The sequence below is a fragment of the Gallinula chloropus genome, assembly GCF_964237585.1.
Source record: "Gallinula chloropus genome assembly, chromosome: 1".
Taxonomy (NCBI): domain Eukaryota; kingdom Metazoa; phylum Chordata; class Aves; order Gruiformes; family Rallidae; genus Gallinula; species Gallinula chloropus.
This window is the reverse complement of record NC_140085.1, coordinates 32019633-32036264: the sequence shown is the minus strand read 5'-3', so window position 1 is coordinate 32036264 and position 16632 is coordinate 32019633. Positions and strand designations below refer to the sequence as shown.

Here is a 16632-nt window from a genome sequence, read left to right as displayed (position 1 = left end):
TCTTCTTAGAATGAACAATTATTTTGTCATGATTTTGTATAATATAGATTGTGTTCTCAGTTTACAGCTGAGAATACCACATTATTTTGGAAATAGTGAAAGTTTTTCATGTCAGTCACTACCACTGAGAGTCAGTCTTCTCCAAATTGGAAGCTATTTGTACAGCCCATGAAATTTCAGCATATATATATTTCACATATATAGTGAAATCAGCGAATAGCCTGGATCTCAATACTTTTTTGAGGTCACTTTTTGTTCTGGCAGTGGCTGTGAATGTTTCTGGTTGCCTGACTGTCCTCAGGAAATGCAAATTTTTAACTAAAGTAGATGAAAGGAAGTTCATACTTTGGCCAGCTACTGTAACCTCATGCTTTTCTTCCTTTCTTCTCATTTCTATTCTTAACTGGCTCAAGAACCCAGGCTACACACACAGACTGAAGGATCAGGCGCTGGAGGCCAGCCATGCTGAAAGGGATTGGGGGTCTCAGTCGACAGCAAGTTAAACATGAGCCAGCAGTGTACCCAGGCAGCCAGGAGGACCAATTCTCTCCTGGGGTGCATCAAGCACAGCATTGCCAGCTGGTCCAGGGAGGTGATTGTCCTGCTCTACACTGCGTTGGTGTGGCCTCATCTCGAGTTCTGTGTGCAGTTTTGGGTGTCACACTAAGAGAGGGACACAAAACTATTGGAGAGTGTCCAGAGGAGGGTAACCAGGATGGTGAAGGGTTTGAAAGGGAAGTCTTACGAGGAGCAGCTGAAGTCCCTTGGTTTGTTCAGCCTGGAGAAAATGAGGCTGAGGGGAGACCTCATCACAGTCTATGGCTTCCTGATGAGGGGGAGCGAAGGGACTGGCACTTATCTCCTCTGTTTGGCAAGGGATCCCGAGGGAAGGATATGAGGCTGTGACAGGGGAGGTTTAGGTTGGGTATTAGGAAGAGGCTCTTTGCTGAGAGGGTGGTCGGGCAGTGGAAGCGGCTCCCCAGGGAAGTGGTTACAGCACCAAGCTTGACTGAGTTGAAGAAGCATCTGGATGATGCGCTCAGTCCCATGCTCTGACTTGTCTGGCCCTGTGGGGAGCCAGGAATTGGATTCGATGATCCTTATGGGTTCCTTCCAATTCAGTATATTCTATGATTGTATGAACATTGCAGCCACCATCATAGTCTCCTGTGCTACTCTGAACTTGCTTGTCTCAGTGACACACTGTGATTCCCTCTGAGTTTTTTTGCACTCTTTTTTTTTTTTCTTTTTGTTTTTCTTTTTTTTTTTCTTCCATGTAAGATGATGGAGTTGTTGCTGGCATGTTTTGTCAGCTGTTTTTCCCTTGTACTTTTGTCTGTAGTCCCTGCGTGTAAGGACTGTACCTACTGTAACTGCAGATTTGGGTCACACACCAGCATTGATTCTTTCCTAATGCTGCCATTAGGTTTTCATACAATGGCCACGTCTTTACAATTATTTAATTGCAGATATGAATTGTGAACAAAGCCAGCAGAGCTATTTTTGCCATTTGGGACTGTTTCCCCCCAGAACACCATGCCAAGTCTTCTGCTTTAAGAGGAATAAACAAAGATTATTCAAGGTCTTTCATGGCTATGGCCATGTAACTGTAAAGACTCACTTCCTCTATTCAGTTATTTACTTTCCAGTCTTTGAAAGTACGAGTACGTGACCATTACCTCACAGGTATTTTGTAACTAAAAAGCCCCAGTAATAATAATCTTAATTAGAGCCATATATATATATGTACATCCACTTATTTGTAGATAGATATCTGGAGTTGTAGACAGTACAGGTAAATCAACTGTTCTACATTCCACCATCTAAGGAAGCCATCTTCAGGAAGTTACAGGTCATAATGTGTTTGGGAGAAGGAAAATCCTTTGCTCAGAAAAGAGGGATGACGCTGCGGTATCAAAGTCTTTTTTGGTATATTGTAGTTGAAACGCCCAGCCTTTTTAAGAGTAGTTGGTAGAACCAATGGTGGAATAGTGGTTGTTGGGGTAGCAGGTAGTTTTTGTAACAGACTGTCTTTCCTTGTGTAGACACTGCTGCTCTGGCAGCTACAATCGGTTTCCTGTTGGATTTGTAACTCAGCAGTTCTTTATGAGCTTTTAAAATATAACATGAAGAAAAGTGGCAGTGCGGCTACAGTTGCAGCATAGTGAGGTTTTAATTGCATGCTTTTCAACAGTGAATCATGTAGGTATTTCCTTTTTGTACAAATAACGTCCATTGTTTACTTATGTGTGTAGGGAGTGAATATTCAGTCACATATTACCTAGCTGTGACAGGCTTTTCCAGTCATATGGACTGAAAGATAATGTTAATGGAATGTCTGATTTGTTCTGAGATGGTTATAACTGTATTCATGACTTTTTGACCTATTTCGTCTGTTGTTCCTATGTACTTGTGTTCTGAACAGATCTGTTGTGGTGGCTTTAGTAAAATAATAAGAGCAGAATAACTAATTCAGTGATGCTTTCTTGTATGTGTTAATTTTTAAAAAACATTGATTTGCAGATGTAAATACTATACTCTGGCTTTTGTACACTTTAATTTGTTTTTGTATTTAGTGACTCATTTACTCTTTTACTTAATTACTTCAGTTTATTTTCTTGAGTTGCTATAAATGCTGAAGGATGGTATTTGGAGCCTTTTTGTACTTGAAAATTCTTCAGAATCTTATTAGTACTGTTTTTAACCAGAGTGGTACTGTTGCACACTTACTTGTAATGCTTTGGCTTTTTAGTTTGGAAATGCTGGACAAAGTAGAGCCACCTACGATTCCTGAAGGCTACGCCATGTCAGTGGCATTTCACTGTTTACTGGATCTTGTCCGTGGTATCACTACCATGATTGAAGGCGAGTTGGGAGAAGCAGAAACAGTCAGTCAAACCACAACAGAGACAACTTCATTACCAGCACAGTCTACAGAGCAGCAAGACTTGCAGTCTGCATCTGACCAATCAGAGAAAGAACTAGGTATTTGAAAACACAAACACTATATAAAATACAGCATTTTTTCATAAAGCAGGATTAAAATAGTTCAGGCTTTGCTGCTTCAGTTTATTGCTTCTAAATCCCTTTAGTTAAGTGGGTTTGGGATTCTTTTTATAATGGTACAGCAGTATCCCTTTAAAAAACAACACTTGATTTGATGTAGTGCTTCTGTCCTATAGCACCTTACCCATAAATTCTGTATTGTCTGTTAATGCTGTTTTACATGTATGTACATTGGGGTGTGAGGGAGAGATAAGCATTCTGCTCTCTGGAACCACTGTTCTGCCTTCCTGTGTCCTTAGTTCAGCTTAACACTGAGATCCAAGCTCACGAGAGAGGGAGGGCCTGGGAGAAATGTGCCAGTTCCAACCACATGAATAGAAAAAATGTATTTCTACTGACAAGACCCAAAGATGAAAGTTTTAATGGAGAAGTTTAAAATAATATGAAAGTATTTAGGGAATAACTTCTTCAAAAGCACAAGGCCTTGTGTCCCAAGAGTGATTTTTGGGTTGTGTACCAGGAAGCCGAGCCGATGGTGTTGTACAGTTCGTTGGGAGGCTCCGAGACCGGAGAGGGGAGGGGGTTCCAGGGCCCAGCGCGGCCTGCCGCCGCTCTCCATGGTGCTGCAGGCAGTGGCGCTCAGGCTGTTGGCAGGGCCTGCCTGGAAGGTGTGGGAGCAAGGCAGGCAGATTACAGGCCTGGTAGAGCTAAGGTTATTTTCCTATTAAATTAAAGACATTTTAAAAAGTTTAAATACGGAGAATTATAAATTTCAGGGGATAGATATTTTTCCTTCATTGCATAATTTCCGTGAGTTTCTGGTTTACCTGGTGCTCCACATCTATGTGCTTCGGAACTTTTGCTTTTGTAGACAAAGATTAAAAGTATGTACACCTTTGTTAGATTTTTCTGGATGTAATTTAGAATAAACATTGGCATAGTGACATTTTTTACTTTAACAGTCTTATTTTAAAGGCACCTGTCAGAAATAGTGTGACCAGCGGGTCCAAGGAAGCAATTGTGCCCCTGTACTCGCATTGGTGAGGTTGCACCTCGAGTGCTGTATTTAGTTTTTAGCCCCTCACTGCAAGAAAGACATTGAGGTCCTGCAGTGTGTCCAGAGAAGGGCAACCAGGCTGGTGAAGGGGCTGGAGAGCAAGCTGTACAAGGATCAGCTGAGGGAACTGAGGTTGTTTAGCCTCGAGAAGAGGAAGCTGAGGGAGACCTTATCACTGCCTACCATTACCTGAAAGGATATTGTAGAGAGATGGGTGTTTGTCTTGGTCTCTTCACCCCAGTGACAGGTGATAGCACAAGGGGGAATGGACCAAAGTTGTGCCAGGGCAGGTTCAGATTAGACATTAGGAAAAAGTTCAGTCATTGGAACAGGCTTCCTGGGAAGGTGATGGAGTCACCGACCCTGGATGTATTTAGAAGACAGGTAGATGAGGTGCTCAGGGATATGGTTTAGTAGAGGACAGGTATGGTTGGACTTTGTTCTCAAAGGTCTTTCCCAACGTAGTGATTCTGTTTAAATGGTACTGGTGTGAGTGTGTTTAGTTATACTCATATTTGTGTGTCTGTAAACAAAACTAAAAACATTGTTGAATAGGTGCAATGGCAAGCATTTTGTTTGATACGTAATTTGAAGTTAAAATATGTGTTGTTTCTGCTATAAATGATAATATGTATTTCTTTCAAGTTAGCAGAGCTGTCTGGGAAGAAATGGTGAATGCTTGTTGGTGTGGTCTTCTGGCTGCTTTATCCCTCCTACTTGACGCAAGGTATTTTGGTCTTTCATTTCTTTTGTTTGGTTTTTTTTTTAATAGATGGTATTCCCAGCTATATTTTGTATTGTCTTTTGGTACTGCTTGCATTGACAGTTGTATGAGAGTGCAGTGTTCAAAAGACTGAAGCAGAGATGTTTGTGGGTTACTGATGGCTAGGCTGATGGAGGATCCACTAAGAGTAAGTGACACAGAAGTCTCCAAAAGTCTAGCATAAACATTTAATGTACTACTGTATAAAGCAATTATTTACATTTTTAATTTAAACAATTTTTATTCCTTTTTACTTTGAACATTTCAACATATTGAAGTGATTCTATTCATGTCTTCATTACCATTGATAAGAGACTAAATAATGTCTTAGTACTTGTTAATACGATTTAGTCTTTGAATTGGAAAAGCTCTTTAAAAGAGCCTTCTGTTATCAAACACCATTTTTAAAAAAATAGTGTTAAATAGATCCTTATAGGCTCCTTTGCCAAGTCATTCAAAACTGAAGACAAATTGTATAGGAAATTATTCTGAAGAACTTTGTTGATTGGTTATGCTTGCTTTTCGCTATTCATAGACTGACAGTTTTCTTAGTGTACGTACTCATTGTTTTCAGTTTTGGTTATGTCCTAAATTAAATCATCCCATATCATTACATGATGTGTGGTCTTTCAGCACTGATGAAGCTGCCACTGAAAATATTCTAAAGGCAGAATTGACAATGGCTGCACTTTGTGGAAGACTGGGTCTTGTAACGTCGAGAGATGCCTTTATCACTGCCATTTGCAAAGGGTCTTTACCTCCTCACTATGCCCTTACTGTATTAAACAGCACAACTGCAGCTCTGTCCAGCAAATGTAAGTATATAGTTTTTCATTATTGTTAAAATACGTTTAATTTTGTTCTATGTAAATCCAAATTTTCTTCAGGATGTAATTTCAAATACATGCAACTGTAGTATTTGGCTGTGCTAAACTTATTTAAAAGCCGGATCTGACTGCTTTCTGAATTGATTAGTCTGTGGCATCTGCTAGATAGTCTAGTCAACCTAAAACTTTCTGCATGCTTAGCATACGTCAGAAGTTTGTATCCTAAAGAGATACGGCTATCATCCTAAAGATCTGTTGGGATATTTAATTAAGGCATGCAAATTCTGAAAAACTCTCTGGGCAGCTCAGATACTTAGGAGTTGGCTGAAACATCCAGGGCTTGTGCTATACTGCAGCCTTGTCTACAAGCACGTAGTGATGTGTAAATTTACTGCGTAAATAGAAGGTCGTAAGTTTTGGGCTGTGTTCAGTTTATGAGGCATTGAATTGACGCTTCCCACATCCTGACAGAGTGTTGCAATTCATGGGATATGCCAGTTGAGGGTGTACCCTGTTTTTAATTTTGAAATTAATTACTGTGTACCAAGAAACACAATACTTGAAGAATATGCAGCTGGATATAACATTAGACCTCTTAATATAAAACAGAAATACCTTAGCCTGGGAACAAGGACCAGGACCTTTACTCCAGCCCAAAAGCTAAATGTATTATTAGGTTATAAGTCTGTGATCAGTATGCATGACTGAGCTATATGAATCTCTGGAAATGAAGCAGTGAACTTAAATTATCTTATATAGGTTACTCTTCTTTTAACAGATGAGTTATAAAAAGGGTGCCCTGAAGTCCTGTATTGGAAAAACATCATGATATAGCATTTATGACACCGTCATTTTCTGAATGCACTAGTACAGTGGTAGCACCCAGTGATACCATTTGCACAAAATTACCACAGAAAATGCTGTTTAAACATAATCTTATGCTTGTGTTGTAGCCCAGATATTTCAGTCACAACATAAAATGTGTTAATATACTGCAAGTGGTATCTTATAGTGAGAGGGAATAATTGCTGGCTCCTTTAACTCTGTAAGGCAATGACATAATAATCTAAATGTAACTAAAGGTCTCAAAGTAAGCCACCTTAAAGCTAATACTGTGAAAAAATTCTTGGGAGTGCATTTGCCAGAAGGCTGTCGTTTCTGCATGTAAGTGCTGGATTTTAAACTTAGATTTTTTTTTTCTTTTCAATATTTCTTTAGCATATTCCATTCAGGGACAGAATGTTCAAATGATCAGTCCCTCGAGCGAGTCTCATCAACAAGTTGTAGCAGTAGGGCAACCCTTAGCTCTTCAGCCACAGGGAACAGTAATGGTAAGTACAACTTGTAAGTGATCTCGTCCTGCTGAACTGCTTCTTTATTCATCCTGGTGTGGCAACAGATAACCATTATTCCTAAGAATGCTGTTTATCTGAAATACTATCCTAAAGTTTTAATTTGGAACAACCCCAGACAGCAAAGTTCTCTAACTGTTAACAACTAGCAATTATAACTAAATAATAGTTAGTAAATTATTACTAAATAATAGTAAATATATTAGCTATTTAGTAAAAAATGGCAAGTTTCCTAGAAACAGTATTATTGTAGAATAATATGACATGTGTGGTCACTTGAGGGTTTTTTGTTTTGTGTTGTTTTAGCTGACTTCAAAAAATATCCAGTGTATGAGGACGTTACTCAACTTAGCTCACTGCCATGGAGCTGTTCTTGGTACATCATGGCAACTTGTCCTGGCTACTCTTCAGGTATAATAGGAAATATTTATACCTTGCTTTTTGCCATAATTTGGTCTTGAGTTTTTATGTGAACTTTGAATTGCCTTGAGTAAGCACTGTAGCATCTCCCTTGAATTCTGCTTGGCCGGGAGGCTGCTGGCTAGCTCAAGTACAATGTTAGTTTCCCCTCTGCCTGAACAAGGCTTTTTTGCTGAAAATAATCCTTTTGCATTTCAGCATCTTGTGTGGATTCTGGGACTGAAGCCTGGTGTTGGGGGTGCGTTAAAACCTGGAAGAGCTGTAGAAGGGCCCAGCACAGTGAGCATGATTGTTCATTTTACAGTTAGTGATTATGGGGTGTTTTCTATTGCAATCCACAAAGACACATTTCTGTCTCTCTTTCAAGGTTCTAACTACAGCAGTTATGACTGATCTGCCAGTTATATCCAACATACTTTCAAGGCTTTTTGAAAGCTCACAGTAAGAAACTTTATCTTAATAATTAAAATAATATGTGCATATCAAACTTGGCAGTGGTATGATAGCTGTTATTTTTCAGGTACCTTGACGATGTGTCTTTACATCACTTAATAAATGCCCTTTGCTCCTTGTCTCTGGAAGCCATGGATATGGCCTATGGAAACAATAAGGTATAAAAGATTTCTCTGTTTTCTTTTAGATGCTTTTGTGAAACAGACGTAAGACTTTTGTATATTTATCCTTTAAGCTAGCTATTTCTAATATTAGGACAGTAATGTACTTGATACTCTAGCCTAAAAAATAAATTATGAACCAAAGAACGTCTTGTTTATAATGGTTCATATGGTTACTTAGTTCTCTGAACATTCTCATTGTTCTCCTCCTATGTTGATTGTTAACTAAAGAATGTCATGTGTTTCCATTAATCAGATTGTGGGTGGATAAAACTTTCAAAAAGCCCTTGTAATTTCAGAGGTTAGGGATACTGAAGAGCACTGTATGTTCTGTGAGGTGCTTGTTCTCATTTCAATTTTCTTTTATAATATATTCCAGAAAAGGCTTGACAATTGAGATACTAAAATCCCCATGATAGTTCATATTAACTTGGGAAAATGATAATATTCTTGTCTGCCTCAGTAAACAACCTTTAGCCCAGAAAGGTTAAAGACTCTGTGACTGAATAAGGTTGAGTATATATTCTCTTAGTCATTCTCTACAGAGGAGAGTTTCTGAAAGTATCCGTGATCTGTTACACTGGAGGAAATTACAAAGAAAAATGTGCTTTAGAATATTTGACAATTACAGCAAGAGAGAGTGAATTAAAATAAGGCAAAGGTTTTGTTTAAAATCAATTGAAAACAAGATTAAAAATCAGTGGAAATGGGAACAGAAAATTAATTCCAGTGTAACGGTAATTTTGACTACATGTAGGTTTAAGAAAAAAAAATTGAGGTGTATTGTAAATATTTGGCTATGTATTTGATGAATGGGAAATTCATCATCTTCCTGCAGGGCTTTTATGAAGCTGATGGAAGGTAAAACGTAAGAGGATTCTTAAATATTTTGTAATGCTTGTTCATGTGTAATTTTAACCTCCAAAGTTGCGGTGGGGAAAAAGGTGTTTTGATAGTAAAAATATGTTAAAAAAACTGGTTGGAGGGAGGACTAAGTTAAAGTGAGGGATTGAAAGGAATATCGGTGCTCTGGCTATTCAAAAAACTTGGAGAAGACTTGGGTGAAAAACTATGAAAGGAGTGTTCTTCATGGTATGCTGTTGCTACCACCTTGTGGCTTCTCAGGAAGTACTGCAGATGCTGTGGAAACTTCCCAGCCACGCAGCCTAAGCTGCTGTGACAGTGTTCGTTCATAGCCTACAACACACAGTACTTCAGTGAGATCAGATGTACCTTAATTTATAAGTTTTAGTGTAGCAAAAGGCTCTGATATTATCTGAGTTACCTCAAAGTCATGTGCTCGAATTCCATTTTATTAAGGAACCATCACTTTTTGCTGTTGCCAAATTACTGGAAACAGGACTCGTTAACATGCACAGGATTGAGATTCTTTGGAGACCTCTGACCGGTCATCTTCTGGAGGTAACACTGCTTTTATCAACTGTACTAGAACTTAGTTTGTATTAATAAAGATCTTGTGGAAATGCACTTTCAAAGCGTAATTTTAAAAAAATATTAAATTCTATTTACATATCCTTGTTTTGGCATCCCAAATGCATTGCAATTTGAATTATAAAGTGAATCTACATGTTTAAATTCTGGTATTTTAATATCTCTTACTTTGTCTTTATGGTGCCTTCAGTCTTTATACATTTACACAACCATGTTTAAATTAAGTTATACTTCGTGCATGTGTTATAATTAAGGTAACTCGAACAGATTTCACTTTGGATTCACATAGTACAAGTATCTAGGAAGATTTTTAAGGTATGTTTTTGTGTCCTTACCAGATAAATTGAAGCTATTAGATTTACTAACAGAGGGCTGGTGTGTTTTAAGAAAGTTTAAGCTAACGCTTTGAATGGTCTCTTTATGAGAACACTCTACTAAAATATAAAAGTGTCGTGATCCTATTTCAATTCTGAAGCATTTTAACTTCAATATGAAAAATGTGTTCCATCAAGGAAAAAAGAAATCTTAACTTTTGAATTTGACACTAAAACCAGGTGATGGAATGTAAGTGTAAAGTTTTAATTCTCTACCTAGATATGTGGAAGAGTGAAATACAAGAACTGGGTTTGATTTAAAGTGGGTGAAGGAGAAAGCTTTTTTTTCATTGCTTTCCAGAAAGTATTAGACACTTCCTTGGAACCAGTGCATAACTTGGAATAGTATTATGGATTAGCCATCTCTAACCTTATTTACAGAGATCATCATGTGGAAGAACTTTTTCACAGTGAGGGTAACAGAGCCCTGGGACAGGCTGCCCAGGGGGGTTGTGGACTCCTGCTCTGGAGATATCCAAGACCCGTCTGGACGCCTATCTGTGCAATATGAGCTGGGGAGCTGCTTTGGCAGGGGGGTTGGACCCGAAGGTCTCTCGAGGTCCCTTCCAACCCCTGTGATTCTGTGATCTCCACATAAATCTTGTGAAGAAATTTGGATACTTAGGAGTTTAAAGACTTAAAGCACAAGTATCCCTCTTGTCTCTCTTCCCCTCCAAGACAATAAGGTTCACCATTCACATCTTGAGACTCTCTTTTCCTGTAGTAAGCATCCTGTTTTGGTCTGTTACCCATTGTGGGTATCTGTCACTGTTTTGTAGGAAATACATAGTCTATTTTGATTATTTCTAAAGTGCTGCCTTTTAAATCTAAGTTGTCAAGGTACAATAAGGAAGGAGAAAACACAAGCTGCAAATTCAATTAAACACCTGAGGGAAGAACTCATTCCCTGTTTCTGAAATAGATTTGGAGTATCATAAAGTAGTTCTCTCTTTTTTTAATGAGGTAACAAAAGTATAAATAATTCACTTGCATTTTTCAACATTAAGCTAGTTCTTCTGTGTTGGCCTGGTTATAGGTTTAGCTAGTGAATGGTCCAACAACATAAACCATCAGCATTACTTATGGTCCTGCCTTGAACTTAGATGGTGCAAGAATCCAGAATCAAAGCTAGGGCTGGAAGTGTGGGTGGAAATAACTATGTAGAGATCAATGAAACCGTAGGCTTACCTTATTTGTTTGAGGGTAATGTATTGTATATAGGAGTACAGTTCATTCTAGGGATCTATGCAACAGATTTGCACAATGTTTTTATTTTTTTCTGTTCAAAAAAAAAGCAAAATTACTGGGCTTAGATATATAGAGACAGAGAACTGAAGACATGGGTTGAAAGCTTAAGCTTGAACTAATGTTTGCTATTGGTTTGTCAAGTTTTTGAAATAGTGGAGTGTAAGGCTTATTTTACCTTTACTATGTAGTTACCTTTTGCATTTGAGATTATAGAAAAAGCGACACTTTCTGTGTTGGCTGCTATCGTGCTTTCCCCCTTGATTATGTGAGGCTGTGCATGAAAGATGGAACTGAATTTTATAGCAGCTTAAGGCTAAGGTAAACCTGAGAGTTTCAGGCATTCATTGAAAAAATGTTTGGTGGTTTTTAATCAATCATTACCTGAATTAGCAGTTAGTGTATTCATTTTGGGAAATGTCTTGGCTTGAACTGCTGTGGTTTTCATTATGTTTCCTTCTGTGTCTTTCACTGCTTCCTGTCGCTTCCTTCTTCAGAAGGTATGTCTGTCCAAAAGATAAAAAGTTTTAAATTATTAAACCTAATTTTATTCTGTAGACAATTGATTGTATTGTCGAAAAAACATAATACTGTATGTAAATTATATTAAAAATATACTTAAATTATATAATTACATTTATATTAAAATCTTGGTTAAATAACAGTGACTTCAAACAAAACATTTCTGTGTTTTCAGGTCTGTCAGCATCCAAACTCCAGAATGAGAGAATGGGGAGCAGAAGCTTTAACTTCCCTCATTAAAGCAGGACTGACATTCAACCACGATCCTCCATTATCTCAAAATCAGGTAAAGGAAATTTAAGAGCAGCTGCTTTCTTCCTCTTTTTCTGGAACTGAAAATGAAATCAAAATCATCCCTTGAGGAAGTTTTCTATAGTTCGGTGAATAGGAGGCATTCATAAGCAACTTTGCTATTGAGTTTATAAAGCCTAGAGCTGTAATGTTCAGATGTAACTATTGAGAATCACCTCATGCATTCTAATGAACTTCCATCCTCCCTCTTTCAAATACATAACCAAGAGTGGTCATGCTTGTACATTATGTTAGAACAGATTATGGATAACCCTCCTGAGTGCCAAACAGTTCCAGAATGTTCAGAAATATGTGGTGTGGTGGCAGGTAAAAAATAAATTGCCTAACCTTCTAAGTCACAGCTATTAAATTCGTTATTAATAAAACCTTTTAATACGCTTACTGATGTTCAATGGATAGTTTTTTCAAGGTCCCTTTAGTAGGAAACTGAGTCTAACCGTGTTGGGTGAGCATAAAGTTGCTTGATGGCTTTTATGCAACTGTGACAGGATGGTATAGCTACTTCCTGAGGGACCTGGAGAAGAGGTGGGAGGAAATAAATAAAAATAAGTTTTCCTGCTGAGAACCTTTATAAACAGTTTTTTAGAAAGGCCAGTCTGACACTGAAGTTGAGCATTTAATGAGTTCCAGAATTAATTTAATGAATCTTCAATTGTACTGTATGCTTTCACTTATACATAAAAATAATTAAGGATCAATTAAATTTAGCATTGTTAATATGCTTTATTGTTTACTTCTAGAGACTGCAGTTGCTTTTATTGAATCCACTAAAGGAACTGTCAAACATTAGTCATCCTGATATCAGGATCAAGCAGTTGGAGTGTGTGTTACAGATTTTGCAAAGTCAGGGTGACAGCTTAGGACCTGGCTGGCCATTGGTGCTTGGAGTCATGGGGGCAATTCGAAGTGATCAGGGGTAAGTAGTGGAAATAAAATTTTTAAATGATATAAAATAAGAACAGTAGAACGAATTCTGCTTTTATTTTCTTTAATAACCATTTTGATAATAGCCATAACTTTCATTGTCAGTTTTAGCTTATGGACAATTTTATTCAACACTAGTACATGTTTTAATTTGTCCTGTAGCCCATTTTTATTTTCCTGAATTAATCTTTCAGAAGACCAGTTCATTGTTCCCCTCTACCCTATCCTGTGGTCAGCATGCAGCATACCCTGAGCAGTACACCTTGTGCCAATTCATTTGATCTTAAACCATCTGCTGGACACATCTCTGGTGCTCACAGATAATTCTCTGTGACATAGTTTTTGCTCAAAGTTCCTCTGTTGTTTTTTCTTCTTGAATCTTGTGTGTCATCTTCTGAATGCCTTCTCTTTTTGTTGATGCCTTCCTCTCTAAATGGTTGTTGATAGCACAAGTATGGAATACTATTGGCATGCTGTGGGTGAATCCCTTGACTGACTGTTGCCAACAAGGGGGAATATTACTGGTCTGTCCCTTTTGACCACAAGGAAAAATGAGAGGTGAAGTTGCAAGGAATTTCTTTGCAATGAGCAGTGAAATGAATAGCTGACCCTAGAACTCTAAGCACCAGGAACTGCAAACCCACAGGCTTAGGCAGTGTAATTCCTTTGGTGGTAGTTAAGACTAGCAACAGAATGGGTCATCAAATACCTCTGATATAAACCAAGGTGAATTGCTGTGATCTCTCCTTTTACTCCACCTTAGCTTCTGTCTTCTGGCCATATAAAGACCTCCTAAATCCCCTTCAAATGCTTACAAGGTTCTGCCTGTGTACCAGTATTGATTGATCCGTCAGTAGTACTCACCAAAATCCCCAAGGATCTTGGCACTCTTGATTGTGACCGTCCTCATTTTGGTAACCGTAATTCCTTTGTTACCTGCTGTTTACTCACGTAGTGCAGTGTGTTCTGGGATTCCTACATGCCTTGTGATTTTTTTCTTTTTTTTTTTTCACTGTGGTTGTCTTGAGAAGGAATCTGTGTTGGTTCTCATCCACTGGCAGTCTTCAGGTCCCTTTACATCTCTAACCCAAATGTCACTGGCAGATACCTCGAGATCTACCGAAGATCTTGTGTTACATATTAGTTTCCTCCTACAGACCACACAGAATAATCTACTTTTCTTTCAGCTGCGTAACACTGTTTGCCCACATCGTATCACCTACAGTAGGAAAAAAATTAAGCTCTTTTTCATCAGTAAACAATGGGATTCCTTGCATTACTTATCTTGAGTACAAGATGCAGGCACTATTATAATACTTCAAATATAAACTTACTGACTGTGCGACTTTCTCCACAAGTGTCTTCCCTCTGGTCTGTAGATTCCAGGACAACTTCTTGCCAGGCTGCTATAAATACAAGTTGTAGATGCTATTTTGAGAGTGGTGATATTTTGGTTACTTCTTGATTGTATGCTACTGGCTTGTAAACAAAAAGTCATCTGTCTTTGAAGAATTTTTTAATGGGATGGCCCTGTTTATTTTAAGGATAGATAAAATCCTATATGAATTAAGCTTTTGAGCTAAGCTTAAGTTTCTTGTTATAGATGGCCACCAAAAGATAAATATAAATACTTTGAAGGACAATTTTACGTTTTGAAGACCTTTCTCCAAACACATAGTAGTGTGTGATGATAATTAGGAAGTGAACTGTTTTGAATTTGTTCTAGTGGCCTTGCATGTAAGGATTAGAAAGAGTTTACTTTCCCATTAACTCAGCTCTTCAAAATGAGCCTTCTAACTAATGTTTTCTGCCTCCTTCCCTCCTCTTAGAGTCCTTGAAGGTCACATATCTCTGGAACTTTGTAGTGGAGAGGGAACTGCATCAGTTTTGTGTGTTTAACTGTATAGACTCCTTTAACGCATAGCAGGGAAAGTAGTGTGTGAGCATTTCCTCCATGAGTATAGGAAGGATAAATCCTGTGATCTTCTATGGTAGGATGGACAACTCTCTGCAGTATGCATCGTATTAGAGAACTATTAGTTCACAGAATCACATGAAATGATAGGGGTTGGAAGGAACCTCTGGAGATCATCTAGTCCAACCTATTGTAAAGCAGGGTCACCTACAGCAGGTTGTACAGTAAAGTATCCAGGTGGAATTTGAATATCTCCAGAGAAGGGGACTCCATAACCTCTCTGGACAGCCTGTTCCAGTGCTCTGTCACCCTCAAAGTGAAGAAGTTTTTTCTCATTGAGATGGAACTTCCTGTGCTCCAGTTTGTGCCTGTTTCCCCTTGTCTGGTCACTGGGCACCACTAACAAGATCCTGGCCCTGTCCTCTTGACACCTGCCCTTTAGATATTCATAAGCATTGATAAGGTCCCCTCTCAGCCTTCTCTTCTGCAGGCTAAACAGCCCCAGTCCAGTCCCCTCATTTTTGTAGCTCTTTGTTGGTCTCTCTCCAGTAGTACCTTGTCTTTCTTGAACTGGGGAGTCCAGAACTGGACATAACACTGCAGATGTGGCCTCACTAGGCCACAGTAGAGGAGGAAGGTGACGTCACTCAACCTGCTGGTTACAGTCACCTTAATGCTCCCTAGGATGCAACTGACCTTGGTCATCAGGGCACATCGATGGCACATGGAGAATTTGTTGTCCACCAGGAACCCCAGGTCCTTCTCTACAGCGCTGCTTCCCAGAAGGCCAGCCCGTAACCTGTACTGGTGCTTGGGGTTATTCCTCCCTAAGTGCAGGACTATAAGCCTGCCCTTGCTGAACTTCATTTATTCCTCTCTGACCAACTCTCCAGCCTGTCCAGATCTCACTGAATGGCAGTGCAGCCTTCTGGTGTGTCAGCCTCTCCTCCCAGTTTTGTATTATCAGCAAACTTACTGAGGGTACCCCCTATCCCCTCGTCATTGAATTAGACCTGACCAAGCAGTGACCCCTGGGGCACACCACTGGCTACAAGGCCTCCAACTAGACCCTGTACTGCTTACCACCACCCTCAGGGCTCTGCCATTCATCCAGTTCTCAAGCCATCTAACTGTCCACTCATCCAAGCCACACCTCCTAAGCTTGCTAATTAGGATGTTATGGGAGACAACATCAAAAGCCTTGCTGAAGTCAAGGTAGACAACGTCTGCTGCTTTCCTTTCATCCACCAAGCCAGTCATGCCATCATAGAAGGCTATCAGATTGGTTGGGCATGATTGCCCCTTGGTGAATGCTTGTTAATCGCACCCAATAACCACTTTTTCTGTATGCTTAATAAGCTGTTCCAGGGATGGGGGTGAGGCTGACTTGCTTCTAGTTTCCTGGGACTTCCTTCCTGCCCTTTCTGTAAACCAGGATTTCTTCCACGTGTCAGGCACCTCTTCTGTTCTCCATGATTGAGTGGCCTCGCAATAGCATCTGCCAGCTCCCTGAATACTCATGGGTGCATCCCATCAAGGCACATGGATTTGTGGATGTAGAGCTTGCCTAGATGTTCTCTAACCAAATCTTCATTTACCAAGGAAAGGCCTTCCTTTTTTTCTTGCCTCTGGGGATTGGGTTTCCTGAGGGCTGGCCTCAGCAGTAAAGACTGAAGCAAAGAAGGCATTCAGTAACTCCACCTTCTCCGTGTTTTACATCACCAAGGCACCCACCTCATTCAGCAACAGATACATGTGTTCCCTAGTCTTCCATTTGCTGCTGATGTATTTGAAAAAGCCCTTCCTGTGGTCCTTGACATTCCTGCCGGATTTAATTCCAAACTTAATT

The 16632-nt window shown here is 39.2% G+C and overlaps 1 protein-coding gene across 3 annotated transcripts in view; it reads left to right on the top strand.

The window, feature by feature from the left end:
- Nucleotides 1-16632, top strand: part of MON2 (MON2 homolog, regulator of endosome-to-Golgi trafficking) — a gene marked incomplete at both ends in the record, with an annotated part of 75174 nt that overhangs the window by 30493 nt on the left and 28049 nt on the right. For 2 of the 3 annotated variants that reach the window (XM_084268054.1, XM_084268053.1), the window contains 11 exons: nucleotides 2753-2985; nucleotides 4709-4790; nucleotides 5460-5641; nucleotides 6872-6984; nucleotides 7312-7416; nucleotides 7624-7704; nucleotides 7793-7866; nucleotides 7946-8036; nucleotides 9360-9461; nucleotides 11808-11918; nucleotides 12685-12860. In XM_084268054.1, coding sequence (XP_084124180.1) covers nucleotides 2753-2985; nucleotides 4709-4790; nucleotides 5460-5641; nucleotides 6872-6984; nucleotides 7312-7416; nucleotides 7624-7704; nucleotides 7793-7866; nucleotides 7946-8036; nucleotides 9360-9461; nucleotides 11808-11918; nucleotides 12685-12860 — 1350 coding nt within the window. The remainder of the gene's footprint in view (nucleotides 1-2752; nucleotides 2986-4708; nucleotides 4791-5459; nucleotides 5642-6871; nucleotides 6985-7311; nucleotides 7417-7623; nucleotides 7705-7792; nucleotides 7867-7945; nucleotides 8037-9359; nucleotides 9462-11807; nucleotides 11919-12684; nucleotides 12861-16632) is intronic. The other variant, XM_084268055.1, reaches the window with a different exon arrangement.